This window comes from Tauraco erythrolophus, chromosome 5 (genome assembly GCF_009769465.1).
Source record: "Tauraco erythrolophus isolate bTauEry1 chromosome 5, bTauEry1.pri, whole genome shotgun sequence".
In the NCBI taxonomy this organism is placed as follows: domain Eukaryota; kingdom Metazoa; phylum Chordata; class Aves; order Musophagiformes; family Musophagidae; genus Tauraco; species Tauraco erythrolophus.
In genome coordinates this window covers 22,820,834-22,838,983 of record NC_141469.1, presented here as the reverse complement: position 1 = coordinate 22,838,983, position 18,150 = coordinate 22,820,834, and the positions used below count along the sequence as shown (strand labels likewise).

At 40.8% G+C, this 18,150-nt stretch overlaps 1 protein-coding gene across 1 annotated transcript in view; it reads left to right on the top strand.

The window, feature by feature from the left end:
* The window catches only part of ATRN (attractin), a 165,901-nt gene that overhangs the window by 100,164 nt on the left and 47,587 nt on the right, over positions 1-18,150 (top strand). The window contains exon 25 of the mRNA XM_086611323.1: positions 15,886-15,947. Coding sequence (XP_086467449.1) covers positions 15,886-15,947 — 62 coding nt within the window. The remainder of the gene's footprint in view (positions 1-15,885; positions 15,948-18,150) is intronic.

The window sequence follows — 18,150 nt, the reverse complement described above, 5'->3', positions numbered from 1 at the left end:
CCTGAGGGCTGGACATGGCCCGTGGAGTTTTCCAGCCTTTCTCTAAATTAGTGTCGTTTTATAATGAAAAGCCACAGGCTAATCGAATGAAAGCTCTCGGTAAGGGTAAAGGGAAAGAAAAATGTCTTTGTTGTTGGCTAAAGAGAATAAAATACATATAGATAGGTAGCGATCGCTTTGATAAAATAATTATGTAGGCTTGAAACCTACACTGAGGATGGTGATCTTCATAGCTTTCCTGCCAGGTCCTCCATGTGCCTGGTACACCTTTAATTAGGAATAGATGTTGGTGTGGAGATATAATCATCCTGAGCTCTCTGGGCCCCTTCTGTTCCAAAATTGTTCTTTTTCTTTTGCTTCTGAAAGCGCTGGAATGCCAAAGTTGTTTGCTAATGATGTCCCTTGCCTTTATTTAGATATAACTGCAGGTGCTTTTGAGCCTTTTTCACTGCATCTCTCTCTCGCCGTAGCGAGAAGCTTGCTTTAAACCCAACAATGAAACGTAAATCAATTTGTTAATCTGATGAAATTTACTGTTGAATGTAATTACTTTTGGAGACATGCAATTACATGCTGATTTTTCAGAATAGGCAAACTGACATCTTCTGCTGGGGACAGAAAGATTTGAAACAGAACAGTTAAACGATACTTTAAAACATGAAACAGCTGCTTCCTTTTTATCTGCTCCTGCTTTCTTATTTTTGGCATAAACCGGTGACATTTTTCTCCTTTTAGAAGTTGTTCCGTTTCATATTAACTAGTATTTTTGTGAGCAGCTTCTTAAATCCTTAAAAACTGGGCTTTCTCTCAAAGGCAGTTAACCCTTGCTAGGATGCGTTGCAACTTCAGTGCTTTTTTACTGGAAGTGGTGGCTGTTTTGTTGAATGGGATTTTTATCCTTTTACCCCACTGCGGAAATCCTGGGGGTTTATATCTGCAACTTGAGTTATACTCGGGCTGAACTGTAGTAAGTCACGTATCTTTGTTTGTGAGGTTTATCGTAAGTTGTTCACACAGCATTGGAAGTCTGCTCGTGTGGCTGGTCCAAAACTTTAGCTGCATAAATAAGAAAAGTTATAGGAGAACGGAGAGACATAGACTGGGATTCAGATTTAATAATACCAGGAGGATTTCTTAGGATGAGGTTTTTTTCCAATAAAAAGTAAGATATGTATGGATTGTCTTACTTTTAAGGAAGATGATTTTTTTTTTTTTTTTTCCTGTTAAGATGCAGAGCTGGAAAGCATAATATAAAAAACCCCACTCAGAATTAATTTTCTATGAAGCAAAGTCCACATTAGGCAATTAATTTCTCCTCGGTGAGGCCCAGGGTGATGATGTGCTGGTTGCTTGCAGTCGCTGTACTCATGTGCTGAACAGCTCTTGAAAATACAGTTTGCCACTGCTGAATGTCAATGTAAACCTCGAGTCCAGATATATTTCAGAAAACGAGCGGAGTGGGCCAGTGCCGGGAAGCTTTTACAGCTACCGAAAGAGCCAGATATATTTCCCTGTACGAAAGCTTATTTAAAGAGTCAAAGAATAGTAAGCAGAGTTAATGAAGAGGAGAAAAGCGCACTGCCAATAAAATATAAGAAGCCAACGTACTCAAATGCAACAGCCGATCCGGCGCGGCTAAACCACGGGGGAGAAATAGATCCTGTGCTAAGACAGGGTGACAAAACCAGAAAGCCTCTGGCTTGTTCAGCTAAACCGGCGTGAAGACGGAGCCACCAGCGCTCGAATAACAGCTCTCAGATGGCTCTGCGGCTCTGCTTTTGTTCGAAACAAACCGCTCCTGGAATGACACTAAAACTTCTTTTTTTTTGTTTTCTTACTTAGTTTCCTGACTTCGTATTATTAAGATTTTTATTTCTTTTTTACTGTATTGGCAGATCTTGCTCACAGCAGCTGGCAGGCAACGTGGAGAGCTGGGGTCAGGGCAGTGTGTAGTACTGTCAAAGCCCCGTATAATAATGAATTTCTGGGATGACTGGGGATTTTGGGGTTTGGTGGTTTGTTTTTTTTCCTAAGCTGGATTCTTTTTTTATTTCTTTCTTTAATTATGAGTGTCATGTGTAGTTATTCCTTAAAACAGTCTGGTTGGCGTGCAAGACTGGCACCATCCTGGTTCCTATACCTGGACCCAATGTATCTTTAAACTGCATTTAAGATTTTGACTATGGGGATTGAAATAAATCACGATAGATTGATTTTTCAGTTCATTTTTTTACTGGGAAGTTCTTTCTGACAAAATGGTGAAATACACGTTCCAGAAGCGATAGTTACTACCTGTCCTTTTTTAATGTTAAAATAAGAGCTTCTATATATATATGTTGTTCATTGACCCCACCTGGAATACTGCATTCAGCTCTAGAGTCTCCAACAAAAGAAGGACATGGAGCTGCTGGAGCAAGTCCAGAGGAGGCCCACGAAGATGATCTGAGGGCTGGAGCGCTTCTGCTATGGAGACAGACTGAGAGAGTTGGGGCTGTTCAGCCTGGAGAAGAGAAGGCTCCGGGGAGACCTTCTAACAGCCTTCCAGTACTTAAAGGGGCTACAGGAAAGCTGGAGAGGGGCTTTTGACAAGGACATGTAGTGATAGGACAAGGGGTAATGGCTTTAAACTGAAAGAGGGGGGATTTCGATTCGATCTAAGGAAGACATTTTTCACTCTGAGGGTGGTGAGGCACTGGCACAGGTTTCCCAGAGAAGTTGTGACTGCCCCATCCCTGGAAGTGTTGAAGGCCAGGCTGGATGAGGCTTTGGGCAACCTGGTGTAGTGGAGGGTTTTCCTGCCCATTGCAGGGGGGTTGGAACTAGGTGATCTTTGAGGTCCCTTCCAACCCGAACCATTCTATGATTCTATGTTTTTTCCCTACCCAGCAGTGTTAATTTTTTCATATTAAGATTTCTTTAACACAAGAAATTTTAATTTCTTTAAATCACGGCTGAGGCTCTCAACAAGTAAAACTTTGATGAGTAAACAGCCCGGCCTATGATTTCTGACTTCATGGCTCTTTCAAAACTGTTTCTGATACTGCGTAACGCGGCAGCCCTTTGATTGGCTCTTACATGAGCTCCCATATGCCGTGCTCCACAGCATAGTTTCCTTCTAAAGTGCCTCATGTTTTTCCTCTGCTTTTGTGTTGGAAACACAGGTCAGGCTGCCAGTTCTCCAGCTCATGGGTATGCAGTGGAGAAAAATCATAGACTCGTACAATGGTTCAAGTTGGAAGGGACCTGAAAGATCATCTAGTTCCAACCCCCCCACCATGGGCAGGGACACCTTCCACTACACCAGGTTGCTCAAAGCCCCATCCAACCTGACCTTGAACATTTCCAGGGATGGGGCAGCCACAACTTCTCTGAGCAACCTGTGCCAGTGCCTCACCACCCTCAGAGTGAAGAATTTCTTCCTTAGATCTAATCTACATCTCCCCTCTTTCAGTTTAAAGCCATTGGCCCTTGTCCTGTCACTACACACCCTTGTCAAAAAGTCCCTCTCCAGCTTTCTTGTAGGCCCCCTTTAGGCACTGGAAGGCTGCTGGAAGGTCTCCTCAGAGCCTTCTCTTCTCCAGGCTGAACAGCCCCAACTCTCTCCGCCTGTCTTCATGGGCAGAAGATAAATTTTTTTTTATAGAAAATACAAAGTACATTTGTTAAAGCTCCCAGCATTTTATTTCATAACTATGCAAGTGCACCATTTAAATTCTAAAATGGGTTGAACTTGCAGTTATTGTATGAATCTTCGGTTCGTCGATCTTCGTTTTTTTTCTCCCTGTAAACAGGTCATTTATTGAAAGTAGATTTGAGGGTTTTTTGTTACTGCCACTTCCCGTAGTGAGGTGACAACAGGTTTGAAACAGCGTGTGGCTTCAGTATTGTGTAATAATGTGAGAAATTTGTCACTAAAAGATATTTTCACTTGGTTATTTGTTTAAATATATACTTACTTTACTTTATGTATGTTTATAGTTTATCTATAAATACATACTGATTTTACTACTTTATTTTATTAAGGATATAAAATCCTTAGAATTTCTTTATTTACTTCTGGGGCTGGCGTATTGCAAGCCCTTTGTGATACAGATTGATGTTTTAAATCTTTCGTCCCATATGATCCTTAGAAATCCCGACTTCCTCAGAGAGGGAGACACAACTTTTTCTCTGCTAACGCCACTGCAACACCGAGCTCTGTCTTGCCTATATTTCCTCTGTTTCGTCTGGCCCAAAATGATGCAAGACATAAGGTCTAATACATAAGCCAATACATATTTAGCTGCTTTCTAGTCTTGATTCCCTTTTGTGTCCTTACCTTGCAGGCTCTTTAGGAAAAGAAGTTTTATTCAATTCAGTCTTTTGGCACACAGGTAGTTGTAGACTGTGAAGCTCATCTTTTTGCTGGACTTTCAGGGTCTGAGGGTGTCTGAGCTGTTGTGGGCTAAAGTCTTAGGTTTTTTTCTCATGTGGAAACTCTCCATAAATGGTTGGTATGCGGACGAATGTAACTTATCCTGCACGCAGATGGTGTGGGAGCTGTGCTCGGCACGGAGCCAAGGAATGGGATCCTTCGCAAATGCATCCGCACTGCAGCGGCTGACACCAGAGGGGAAGTACTTGAGGACTTGCAACTGGGAAGAGTGTTTTAATGCCAGCGGTTCCTTTCTGTGTCTAGTTTTGGCTTTTTTATTTTCAACGATTTTTTTCAAAGTAGCTCAAAACTGCCTCAGCTCTAGAATAATTGTTGCAGTCGTGTATAAATCCAAATCCATTTAAAATAAGGAACACATCAACGTTTTTCTCTTAAAGGACTCATACAGTGGCAAGAAAACTCACTCTATAACCAAAATGTAATTCTTGGCTGCAAATCATAACCTCTTTTCTTCTTTCTGTGGCATGAGCAGACTGTTTAGCGCTTTGGGAGCGAGCCGAACGCTGCTGCCGGGACTTGTCTCGGGGCACGGCTGGGCTAACAGTAGCCGCTGCCCCACAAGCCGCCAGCTGACACACGAGTGCCATATCCCTGCTGCCAAGTTCAAGGTAACTCGGAACAGCTTTGCAACATAAACACAGCTGAGGTCCAGTCTAAGGGTTGATATTTTATGTAAGCTTTCAAAAAGTCTCCTATTATTGAACTCATTGCGTTTAAACCGAGCAGTGGAAAATGTGCATTTATTTATTATGTTTTTTTAATTGAGGGATTTTATTACCTTGTTTTTTCTCAGCCAAATTCCTCTTAAAGGAGTGAATTCCTTACCTGCGTTTCATTTAATAAGAGAGACCTTTTAGCAAAGTGGATCTTTTTCTTCTAGTTAAACATTTAAACTAGAAACGGCTTGAAGTTTTTCTGCTGTTTTTGAGAAGGGACTGTTGCTTAGAGGTTGTAGAATCAAAACAGGCAACATAGAGGATTGCTCCAAGAATCCCATTTCAAGTGACTTCTGCCAAACCTGTAGGTCAACCTTCAGGTTTAGGTGTGAATGGAGAAAAGTTTGTAGGAAACCAGAAATCCCTTCTTGGATAAAAAGAAGGACTTTCAAAGTGAGTTGTCAATGTGACAACATATCTTTTCTATACTTTTTGATATTTTTTTTCCCCTTTTCCTTTTGGATTTGAAGCATAACATTTGCGTTCAGAGGTATTCAGCCGGATACCTTACCAATACCCAGATTTTGAGAGGCCAACAGTAAGTAAAGACTTTTGTCTGCAAGCAGTTTTTGAGGTTGGGAGAGTCTTGACCATTCAATTCTGTTTCCAAACCCTTGGAATAACTTAGAGTGGCTTCTTTTCTATAACTGAAGTCTGCAGTGCTGTTTACTGCTAGCAGTGATTAATGTTGTTAGTCTTTGTCTCTAGTTGATGATAGTAATTTGCCTCAACTTCATTGCTGTTATCATATATAACGTTATTGTATATAACATTATCAACACACCATTTTTAACGTTGGTCTTAAGAGTGAGTTGTTACTTAAAAATTTACCAGAATTCAACAACAGCAAGTAGAAACAACTAGTTCAGTTGTTTGCAAGAACCCAAATGAGGCACAATTGTTTGTGTGCTCTGCTCTCTGGTTTGGGGAGGGTTCATACCTGAAGCTTGGGGGAATTGAAACATTCTTTAGAGGTCCTCTTCCCATGAAAATCCACCTTCGTAGAATCACAGAATGATTTGGGTTGGAAGGGACCTGAAAGATCATCCGGTTCCAACTCCCCTGCCATGGCCAGGGACACCTTCCGCTACACTAGGTTGCTCAAAGCCTCATCCAGCCTGGCCTTGAACACTTCCAGGGATGGGGCAGCCACAACTTCTTTGGGAAACCTGTGCCAGTGCCTCACCACCCTCAGAATGAAGAATTTCTTAGATCGAATCTAAATCTCCCCTCTTTCAGTTTAAAGCCATTGCCCCTCGTCCTGTCACTACACGCCCTTGTCAAAAGCCCCTCTCCAGCTTTCTTGTAGCCCCTTTAGGTACTGGAAGGCTGCTGGAAAGTCTCCCCGGAGCCTTCTCTTCTCCAGGCTGAACAACCCCAGCTCTCTCAGCCTGTCTCCATAGCAGAGGTGCTCCAGCCCTCGGATCATCTTTTGTGGCCTTCTCTGGACCCGCTCCAACAGCTCCATGTCCTTCTTGTGTTGGGGACCCCAGAGCTGAACACAGCACTGCAGGTGGGGTCTCAGGAGAGCAGAGCAGAGGGGCAGAATGCCCTCCCTTGACCTGCTGCCCACGCTGGTTTGGATGCAGCCCAGGACACAGTTGGCTTTCTGGGCTGCCAGCGCACATTGCTGGCTTCTGTTGGCAAAACTTACTGAGTTTTGAATTATAACTGGGCTGTCTCAGCTTGTTGGATCTACTCCTCATCCTCCTCAATACTACCTCTTCACCGAATGGCCTCTCAAACTTTACAAAGCCAACGGGGACTTTTGCTGCGGTTATATTAGAAGTTGCTACCTGAATTTTCAGGTTCACCTCAGCTACCTTGCCTACGGAGTCACCTGCAAGGATGACCTCGTTGCTGCTGTGCAAACCACGGTTGCGCCTTGCATTTCTGTGGCATAATTAGAGGTGTGAAATCCTTCTCTAACCCTCCTTGGAGGCTCCTTAACTCCTGGTTGAGAGAAGAGTCAGGACAGTAACTCTTAACCCTCTGCAGCAAAGTTTATTGGAAATATCTGTCCCAATCTTTTAATGCCAATGGTGAGCTCTTGGGAAGAAGCGTCCAGCAACCAACCCCAAACTTTGGTGCTCAAAGAGAGTTTACAATACTGTAAAGTCTTGCCCGTATTATTTTTTTTTTTTTTTCTCTCCTGCAAAATTGCTACAATAACCTCCTGTTACCACTCTTAGCACTCTTCTGTTGCATGACCGTCACCACCTTCAGTGTGCAAACAGGATAGAGGGCGTATGCGGCAGAGGTCTGTGGGAATGCATGATCTTTAATTTAAGGTATTCACTTGATGTTCAGAAGAACTGAGATTTTTCTGGCCCTGCCTCACGTTTCTTGTGGCATTTGGTAGTGCGTTACTGTAACGAGTAGATGTACAGGGTCTGAGCTGAGATTGCTGTTCCAATTATGAGACTTTCCAGAATGTTGTTTGCTACCGCGCGTTAAATTTAGATGAGCATCACTATTCAACACCTGGCTGTTTATTGGACAAATACTTCCCGTTTGTCAGATTTGTGTAGTAATTTTTCTGATGCAGAGAAGTGGGGGACTAAATCTTAAGCGGCGTTGTTAATTTAGAGGGAGCTCTGCCCCTGTTTGCTCTGCGCAGCAATCTGAGAGCGCGCACGGGGAGACAAAGAATATATAATTGGCATTTCTGAGCCAACTGCTGACTGCAGCCAATTAGCTGAAAAGTGACAATTTGTGACTACTGCAGTAAGGCGGCACAGTATTGGAATATAAATCGATTTCCATCTCGGTATAAGTTCGGAAGTGAACTCGGTTTTATATTTGCACAATATCAAGTGTTTGTGCCATAAAGCTCAATGGCTTAGTTAGTTTTGCAGCAAGCGAGGAGCGAGTCGTTTGTCTCTTTCATTGGTCCTTCACATAGGAGCAACGTGGCTCGTAGTAGTAGGTGTGAAAATCAAATTTTAGTGGAGATTTCGTTTTTGCTTGTTGTAGAATGTAAATCTGAGCATGTGAAGGAACCTCTTCAGCTGCACCAAGTTAGCCGAAAGTTTTTCTTCTACCAAATATAAAACAGCAGTATGTTTGCTTGGATGTAGATTGTTTTTTGAGCTTCTGATGAGAAATCATAGAATGGTTTGAGTTGGAAGGGACCTCAAAGATCATCTAATTCCAAGCCCCCTGCCATGAGCACGGACACCTTCCACTACACCAGGTTGCTCAAAGCCTCATCCAGCCTGGCCTTGAACACTTCCAGGGATGGGGCAGCCACAACTCCTCTGGGCAACCTGGTCCAGTGCCTCACCACCCTCAATGTAGAAAATTTCTTCCTTGGATCCTAATCTAAATCTCCCCTCTTTCAGTTTAAAGCCATTGCCCTGTGTCCCGTCACTACACACCCTTGTCAAAAACCCCTCTCCAGCTTTCCTGTAGCCTCTTTAGGTACTGGAAGGCTGCTAGAATGTCTCCCTGGAGCCTTCTCTTCTCCAGGCTGAACAGCCCCAACTCTCTCAGCCTGTCTCCATAGGAGAGATGCTCCAGCCCTCCAATGAGTAACTACTTTAATACAAGCAGGAGCGGATCAATCTGGACTTATGTCTGGAATTTCTCCACTTATCTCTGATCCACCTGTTCTGTACCTTTAGCTGTCACATCAGCTGGGGATCATACTCCTGCTGGGTAATGGGAAATATGGGAGCAAATGGTTAAAGAGAGAGTATGGATGCACACTTGGGCACCAGCAGCACTTAGGGAAGGCTTAAAATGGTGGTGAAATCATGGTCTGTAACAGGATTTGCTTTGTTCCCTTTGGAATGCAAGTATCTTTTTTTCTCAGAGTAGGTGTCTTGTTCTGAGCTTAACTGCACATTAACCCTGCACAGAAGCAAGGAGTGTTGTGATGCTTCTCTTCCCTTTTGAAGATTCAACATCCACTTTTCACTGTCAAATATCTTCATTCACTGAAATCTGTAATCCATTATCTATTTATTAAATTGCCACACTGTACTTGATACATCTGAATGCAAATAGTTTGAGTCTTGACTGAGACAGGCCACCCTTTTCCAGATGAAGATGGATCCAGGGCAACCGATGCCCTTGTATCCAAAAAGAAACTGTCTATTAAGATATTGTGACACAAGGCTCTTGAAACAAAGCTGGTACATGTTCTCCTTCTAGAGCACCAACAATTAGAACAGGATGTGTTAGGTTATTTTAAGAAGATCATGGTTTCTTTCAGCGCTTCATCATCCTACTGCATTTGCCTGTTACTTTTTATACCTAGATTACAAATACAACATTTTCCTGCTCTAAGGTTTTGTGAGGTGTTAGCCTCTGTTCATTGTCCCCAAGATCTACCGTAACGCAAAGTAAAGAAAGAGCGGATATTAATGAGCTGCTTCTTGCCAGGTAGAATATGCAGTGTTAACTGAGAGGGCAGCCTGTTCTTTTGTACTTTGTGGTTTACTCCATGGTCTGATCTGAAAGGTAGAAATAGTTATCATAATGAGATATTCCCTCTGTCCCTGTATCCTAATGTTGGGAGATGTTGGTCAGGTCTCTGACTTGATTTAGTTGTCTTTCAAGGCAACTACAGCCGGAATTTATCTGATTTATCTTAGTCAATTTTGTGGACTTGTATTTTGGGATGGGGAGGACAGGGATGCAGGCTGTTTAACCTGCTTATCAGGTTTATGGTGTGAGCTTTTCCTATGCTTTGCCACTCTGGATCATGTATAAAAATTAAGGTCTACTTTTAAGCGTACCATCACATCAAAGAGTTTTGCAAGAGGGAGGCAAAGTGGTTCTTATCATCTTGAATCCCAAATTTGAGGAGTTCTTCCGCTCAGTGAAGTTCTTCCATCGTTTTCTTTGACTCATCTGAGCCTTTCACACTGGGGCGTACTGACCCTGTTTCCAGTCTCTCTGTGCTTCCTGACGCTGAGAGCAGTTGTAACAAATGAGTAGCCACTTCCTTTTTGTTGCTCAACATCTGGTCCAATGTCTGCGTGCCTTACCACAAACGTAGCTGCGTTCAGTCCGGCGGTGTGGTGTGATATTCAGTGCCTAAACATGGCCATGAAGTGCTGTGAGGATGGCAGATAGGACATAGGGCCTATCGGAGGCCCATGCCCTGCTGGAGCAGCAGCTGGAGGTCAGGTGAGATGTCTAAGGGCCAGATAAATGGCAATAGATTACCCCTGCCTAGGCAATGAATGGAACTTCTAGTGCATCCATGAAACCAAGGGCAAGTAAACTGAAACCATCTAAATGTAGGGGTCTACAAATAGATGTCTTTGTGTGCCTCAGGTGTTTAAGGCCCTATTATAGATGGAGACTTAGATCTGGAACTGTTCAGGTAATCCTGTAATAGACATCTACCTTGGCCATCTGAGTCTCAGATGATGTTTCCATTGGGTGTAAAGGGATGATAAGCACATACCTCTGTGTTCCTGTATTTAGATGTCTTAATCTGTGTCTGAATCCCATAAATCTCATCTGAAAAGATGCTTCCATCTGAAAAGATGCTTCCTTCTGAAAAGTTGTCCTGGAAGCTAACATCACCAAGAGAATTGAGAGCCACCTGCCCAAAAGGACCATAGAATCATAGCGTGGTTAGAGTTGGAAGGGACCTCAAAGATCATCTAGTTCCAACCCCCCTGCCATGGGCAGGGAAACCCTCCACTACACCAGGTTGCCCAAAGCCTCATCCAACCTGGCCTTGAACACTTCCAGGGATGGGGCATCTACAACTTCTCTGGGCAACCTGTCCTAGTGCCTCACCACCCTCTGAGTGAAAAATTTCTTCCTTATATCTAATATAAATCTGCCTTCTTTCAGTTTAAATCCATTGCTCTTTGTCCTGTCACTCCATGCCCTTGTAAAAAGTCCCTCTCCAGCTTTGTCATCTTGTCATCCCTTGTCATCTTTGTCGTCTTGTCCTGCTCCTCCTTTGAGTTGCTGCTGGGTTTGCCTCATTCCTCAGTGAGCTCAGTCAGCTCGAAAATACCAACAAAAAGCCCTGCATTCCTACGGTTAGCTCTGTGCTGGCTTAACGACTTGCCTTGGCTCATTAAAGATGTTCACAGACCATGTGAAACAGCAGCAGCAGCATGTGGCATAGCCGAGACCACCTTTTTAGGTGGTGGAGCTGGATTGCTAGATCGGCTCAGTTTTTCCTAAAACCTCACCGCTGAGGCTGTTGGAGTTGGCTCTTCTCCTGGTGAGAACACCAAGAACGATATGTATTTTCTTGAATGTGTTTCACGTTGTATTTGTGTTTAAAGGAGAACTGAGCTGGGAATGATGTTTCTCCTGAGCGGAAGAGCAGTCTTTCCCCCCATCGCTATCACAGAGGGCAAGATGAATGTTTTGATGACTTTGGCATCGCTCAAGAATACTTAAAAACCGTTTGTTTTTCAGCAGGTCCTTTGACAGAAGCGCAGGCACTCAGCATTCAGGCCACGGCGTCTTATTACTGTTGTCTGTATCCTCCAAGGTCAGATTGAATCCTTGCCTCTAACCATTAAAAAAAAAAAAAAAAAAAAGGGAAAGCGGAGGTGCTGAGGAAGAAATAGAGGAAGATGTACATAAACGTCAACTGCAGCTTGTTTGACTGTTGGCTTTATCTCTTTGGAAGCCCATGGAGCTCCCAGCCTTTCGGTCGTACGTGCTGCTTTTCTGTTTGTTAACTTTGGCGCTGCGGCTATGTTTCAATAAAAAGGAAAGCAACCTGAAATCTCGGAATTTCTGTAATTTGCAGTGCTGTGTCGTCCCGTAGACTTCCAAAACACGAGTGCTGTAACGTTCTCCCACCTGCTAGGCGAGGTTAATGGATGTAGCAGTAGGGACCCTTTTGATATCTTCTGAATTCACCACAAGCACCAAACTCCAGTATTCTGCGTCACGTCGCGTCTTCTCTGTTGTACTTCTCCAGTTTCATAAGTTAATGAGACTTTATTTTTCCCTCCTTCACAATTCTATTCTAGGAGCGTGTCCTGTTCAAAATATCGTTTCCAATTTTACTTTTTCTCATCCCTAACATGAAATAGGGTAGAAAAGAAAGGCAGCACTCATGTCAATTGGGTTACTTTATGCAATAGTGGAGAAAGGCAAAAATACGACATGTAAATAATCCTGAATTGTTAGGAGGGAAAGAAAAATTGTAGGAACAATGTTTTCTATGTTTTCTCAAGTGTTTAGATACCCAAAATGCTCCAAATTCTGTTACGAAAATGCCATACTTGACGTGTTCTTCAGTACGTTAGCAGTTCTTCAGTTAACAAGTTTAATTAGGAGTACTAATATTATGTATAAGATTAGAAATTATTTGTGGCTAATAGTTTGGCATCTGTGTCTCTAAAATAACGGTGACTTCCAGCACAAGTGAAAGAAGTTGTGTTGTGATCATTGATCTGTAAATCTGTTTATTACAGGTAAGTGAGAGGAGTTACTCAAATTTATTTCTTGCTACATTAATGAAAAAAGAATCTACAGAATTTCTCATTGGTTTGTTGATACTGATTTTTCTTAGCGATATGTGAAATTCAAGTACTTTTCAATGAGTTCAAACCACTTCTAAATCAAAAGAGTGGAGGCTTAAATAACTTCAGATATTGCTGCACTTGCCAGCTTAAGGTAAACTTGTTTCAAAATAAGAAGTTGACTGGGAGTCGGCCTGACCTATTTTTGTCCAAAATTATTCTCTTGAAATTATTCTCAAATTTCTTTTCTCTTGGAGCACAAACTCAGGTACTAATGCAAACCAATTTCCAGTATATAATCATCCCTATTTTTTTGTCAAAATTTGTATCAGTCACCGGCTGTAGTTTAACTCCAGAAGTATTTTGAGTTTGAAATACCAACTGTTACTGAAATGTCAATCAGGTTCAAATTACTTTTCCTTTACATGAAATATTTTGTGCCCGAGTACTTTGCTGTGACCTTCTTTGAAATACCTACGTACTGATTTCAAAACTATCACGCTTTTTAGGAGATGTTGGGTAGTTAGAGGTAGCCAAATTTTCTTCTTGGCTTCATATTTTATGCTAACAGGATGATAAAGAAAGTAAAGCTCTTAATTACACATTTTTATCAGTCCGTGTAGCCAGCTATTTTTATTCATCTGGAAAGCAGCCATATTTTTTTGATACTTCAAATTGTGTCGTGTTAGCAAAAGCGTGATAGACGCTTTTTCAGGTAACTTTTCAGATCAGACAACCACAAGCTTTGTAATACTGCCTGGAATGAACTTAATTAATTTTCTGATCTGTTTGGATCTTAACTGTTTAATGCTACATTATTCCTGAGAACATAGTGTAAAACATCTTTAAAGGGCATGTATGTTATGAAAATGGCAATTTGACTTTGCAGCTGAGCTGAGGTTCTGCTCAGTACCTGGAGGAGGTTCTCCCCATCCCCAGCACGAGATACAGAGTGTTTTCCTGCAGTTACACTGCTTATTCCTTTGGTACAAAATTAGTTTTTTGAGAATGGATAAATGAATCTCCTACTGTCATTTAAACTTAATTAAAAATCCATACCACTAAGAAATTTGTGCCATATTTTTCCTGTCTCCAGAATGAACAGTCTACTTTTAACAGCTATTTCTAACCAAACTTTCTATGTAACTGAATTAATTAAGTCCTAGGAACAGATTATATTAGGGGAAATTAAGCTCTAAGTAAGCAAACCATTAACAATTATGATACTAAATTGCCTGTGACACAGATTGGTCAGGTTTAATAGCATAAAGTGTTTTCAGCCTGTGAGAAGTAAATTGCAGAAACCAACCTGGGCTTTTTGTTTAATCCGTGCGTGAGGTACAGATCCTCAGTTGGTCTTTGCAAGAGAAGAGCTCCAACAGGCAGGCAAAAGAACCACCACCAGTAAAGCATTTGTGGTGCTTCTGTGTGAAACAAACCCAAATTTTCCTTCTTTGCTTTATTTGTTTCCTCCACTTGTATCACCAACAAATGAGAAGCCCTTCTCTGGGAACAGTTTAAAGATGAGTTCGCAGTCTCATTAATCTTTCATAGAATCTGTCCTTTTTAAAATTAGCAAGTACTTGTTTCTTCTTCTAATTGGAGCAAGCTTTGGTTTCCATCACAGAAACTGATCCTAATGATCGTCTGCAGAGGACTGGCCCGTAGATGATTTCCTCGTGCTTGTAATTTTCTGCAAAAGGATTTTTAAATACAAGCTGTTGATACCTAATAAAGACTTTGTTTTAAAATGCATCTTTTATAGTCTGTCAACATCATAGTTGTTCTCAGACCATATACTGGATGCATTACATGTTTGTATTTCAGGATGTGATATTTTAGGAAGAGAATTCTTTGCCTTAAAGAAATGCCAGAATAGTTACACGAATATAAAACCACCTCAGTTACCATGTGCTGAATTTGAAAATAAAAAGTGAAATCACGCTCTCTCTCTTTTTCTCATCAGAAAGCTATTGGGAAGCACTTTTTAAGGGAAAAATCTGCAAGAAACCGTGTGTTTTCTTGTCTTTTGTAGGCAGTAATATTGAGGTCACAAGCATCTGGTCTGCAGGTTTCGAGTTAGCTTTCCAGCGAAACAGAAGTTACGTGCTGTAAAGGAGCTTTCAACTTAAAAGTATTTCAATATATTTATAAGAATATTATTTTGGTCAGCTTCTGTACCAAAATACAATGAATGAAGCCAATATGATAATAGAAGGTGTTCTTGAGCAACAGAAATCCAAGCACTAATTCATTTTGCATATATTCATGGTTTTTGGAATGTGACTGTTGCTGGGAGGAGAGATGTGTGTTTATGCTAATGGTACCATAACATGCAGCTTATTAAGGAGAAGAAAAAAAAAACCCACACAATAAATAACACCTTAAGTGATTTCAATATCCACAGAAAGCTTTTGTAAATGCAGATTTTAGTTGAGTTTTGAAATCAGTTGGTTACTTCATGAAAGAGTTAATATCCTGTTGTGGTGCCGAGATTGATAGCCAGAGGAAATAGGAGGTACCTGGAAAGAACTTCTGATTCCTAATATTGCAGAAGTTGCCTTGCTGTTGGCTTGCCTCCCCTCTGCTTTGTTATTTTTAACCAGGCTCCCTAATCTTTTCTTTTGCCTCTAACCACCTCCCAATTTCCTGTTCGCTTCTTCCTTCTGTTTTTTCGCCAAAAATATTTGGTTGTTTTTCACTTTTCTTTGCAGTTTTGAGTGGATTGCAGGAAAGTGAGTTAAGATGAATGCCATAGCTGTTTTCACAGTATCTATTATCTTCTGTGTTTCATGCCTTTTTGCTGCTCTTGCTGTAAGTTGCTTACTCAAGGAGATTTTGATAGAAGAATATTGTTTGAATGGGAGCATGTGTTTGAACTTTACAATGTTGTACTTTGGATTGCTGTGCATACAATAATTGAAAAGGCTCAACTTTAGCTCTTTAAAACTAAAAGCTTTTAGCTCTTTTTCGAACTACTGTTTTCTCCAAGGGTAATTAATGTGCACTGAAGACTATTCCTTGAGCACTGCTGGGAGAGAGAGAAATGTTACTTGTTCAGGTTGATGTTTTGGATATATGATTTCAAAATAATGCGAAGTTATAGTTTGTTTTCTTTTCCCTCAGAATATTTCAGTGCTTTTTCAAAACAGTGTTCAAAAATGTTAATTGATGCATTTCATTCTAATTTTTTGATCCCAGCAGCAATGCATCTTAAATATGAATTTTCTTTTTCAGTAAATAATAGAAAACATTTTCTTTTCTCTTGCAGATTGCATTCTCACAACACAGCAACTTTATGGACCTGGTACAGTTCTTTGTGACGTTTTTCAGGTACTTCTAATTTAAGACAGCTAAATGTTTCTTCTTTAGGAAAGATCTTTTGGTTTTGTTTTTCAGTATAGAGTTTGGTTTGGTTTTGTGGTTTTTTTGTGGTTTTTTTTTTCATTTGTTTGTTTTTTAATTAAGCATCCTGCTTACATCACATCCTAGATAATGGAAATCCTTACTATGTTTAAAATATTTAATTAGGAAATATAGTAAGAAAATTGTCTGCCCATCTTTGTAAATGCATCTTGTCCTGTGCATGCAGGGAAAGGAGGGTTGGGGGTGAGGGGAGGCTTTTTGAAATGGAGAAGTTACTTTTAAAATGGTGTAGAAGGCATCTTCTGAGTTACGACTTCGTGCAAATAGTGTATAATTTAGATATTCACACATCGTCAGACACAAATCGTAAATTAAGGAAGTGATTTTGCAAAGAGTTGTGTGGACTAATTTCAGTAGTACATTTGGTTTTAAACTGAACTCTGAAAATACGTCAAGTTAAACAAGAACATACGTTTCAACGCAATTGAAGCCAAATACCTTTCTGTCCTTCATGAACTGCTTTGTGAATTTATTTCAGTGTGAAGTGAACTGGTGATTCCCTAAGAGCTGGAACCAACAGAAGCAATTTCCATACTTGTTTCCTCTTCCAAACAAGAATAGCCCTAACAGAGAGGTTAAATGTCTCCCATCTCTTTAAGTTCCAAAATCTAATATTAGTGTTAGCCTCTATTTTAGGAGCTGTTAATACTCCGCAAATGTAAACCAATACTTGATCAATAAGGAAAACTCCCACAGGAGGGATATACATGGTATAAACAGTACTCCAGATCTTACAACCTGTTTTAAAGTAAGCAATATTGTGCCCATTTTAAAATGAGCAGTGGGAATAATATCTTGCTTTAGAATCTATGCTAAATTTAGTTAAAACAAGGAGCTCCAGATGGGTCCTTCAGACAAGTGGTTTATATCATTTTATTTATTTTTTTTTAGCATGTAGCTTTAACAGAGTGGATTGTGCTTTAATACAATCCCAGGTATACACCACCTTGTGTCCATCAATAACGGAGTGTTTACTTGTGACTCAGACTTCAGCGTTTGTTCTGCCTTGTGTCCATCACAGTCAACGTCTTGCCTAAAAATCTTCGTGGCAGGGAAATCACTTACAAGGAGAACTAACAGGGAAGCAGTTGGTTCCTCAGTTCCTTTTTAAAGGCTCGTCATCAATTTATACTTTACAAACCACCCATTAGTTCTTCACAGACCCAGATCCACCTGTATATGAGAGTTTGAAACTCTTCAATATGAGTAATTCCTCCAATTCCAATATTGGAAGAGAACCACAGTTTGAAGCAGAAGATATATGTGTTAAATATCTCAGGGAGTGTACACAGTTGAAAATACATGTCCAGAAGTTAGGTAGATTGAAGATAGCCAGCAGTGATTTTTTTCCCTTCCCTCCCTCACTGCTATCACATGGATCTCCTTGAAGTAATGTTGCAATATTATTTAACATCCTAACATGCCAGAAGAATAAGAACGTCTGTATTAGGGAGCAGACAGTTTATTGGTGTTTTCCAACCAAGCATTTATAATGCATTAAAAATTCTTCCATTCTTTAACTGTAACTCCTGCTGAGTTCCTCTCCTAGTATTTTATTTTACAGTCACTATAACTCGCTAAATAACCAGCATGATTCATCTCTGCTGCTTGTAGGGGAAACTATTGAAACACTTGCATTTTTAATGCTCTAGGGTGCGTTTCATAATTACAGTTGAATCCAAGTTAGACTATAAATAAGTAATATCTGATAGTGTTAATGAGAAAGGGTTGGCTGAAAATTTGCACACTAAGCGTAGAGGCAATGAAAATGCTTTCTGCAAAGCCTAAAGATGGTTGGTAAAACCACCTTTTGAGATATAGGCCACCTCTAAGTTGAAAACTGAGATACATCTCAGTGTAATGGATACAAAAAAGAGACTTTGTTCTGCAAAATGGATGTTTAGATTGACTTTCTCTTACCACATTCAAGAGTCTTGCTTCATTTTGCTATTCCACGGGTAATTTCGGGAATTTTTCTGTGCTGGTGATGTTGTAGCACATTTCCATCTTCTAGAAGCCACTCTCTCCACTTCATTGTAACCCCATCCTGAACACGCTCTTCTGCAGTGCTACTGGAAGGAGCAGCTGGGCATTGAGGTGCATGGGCAAC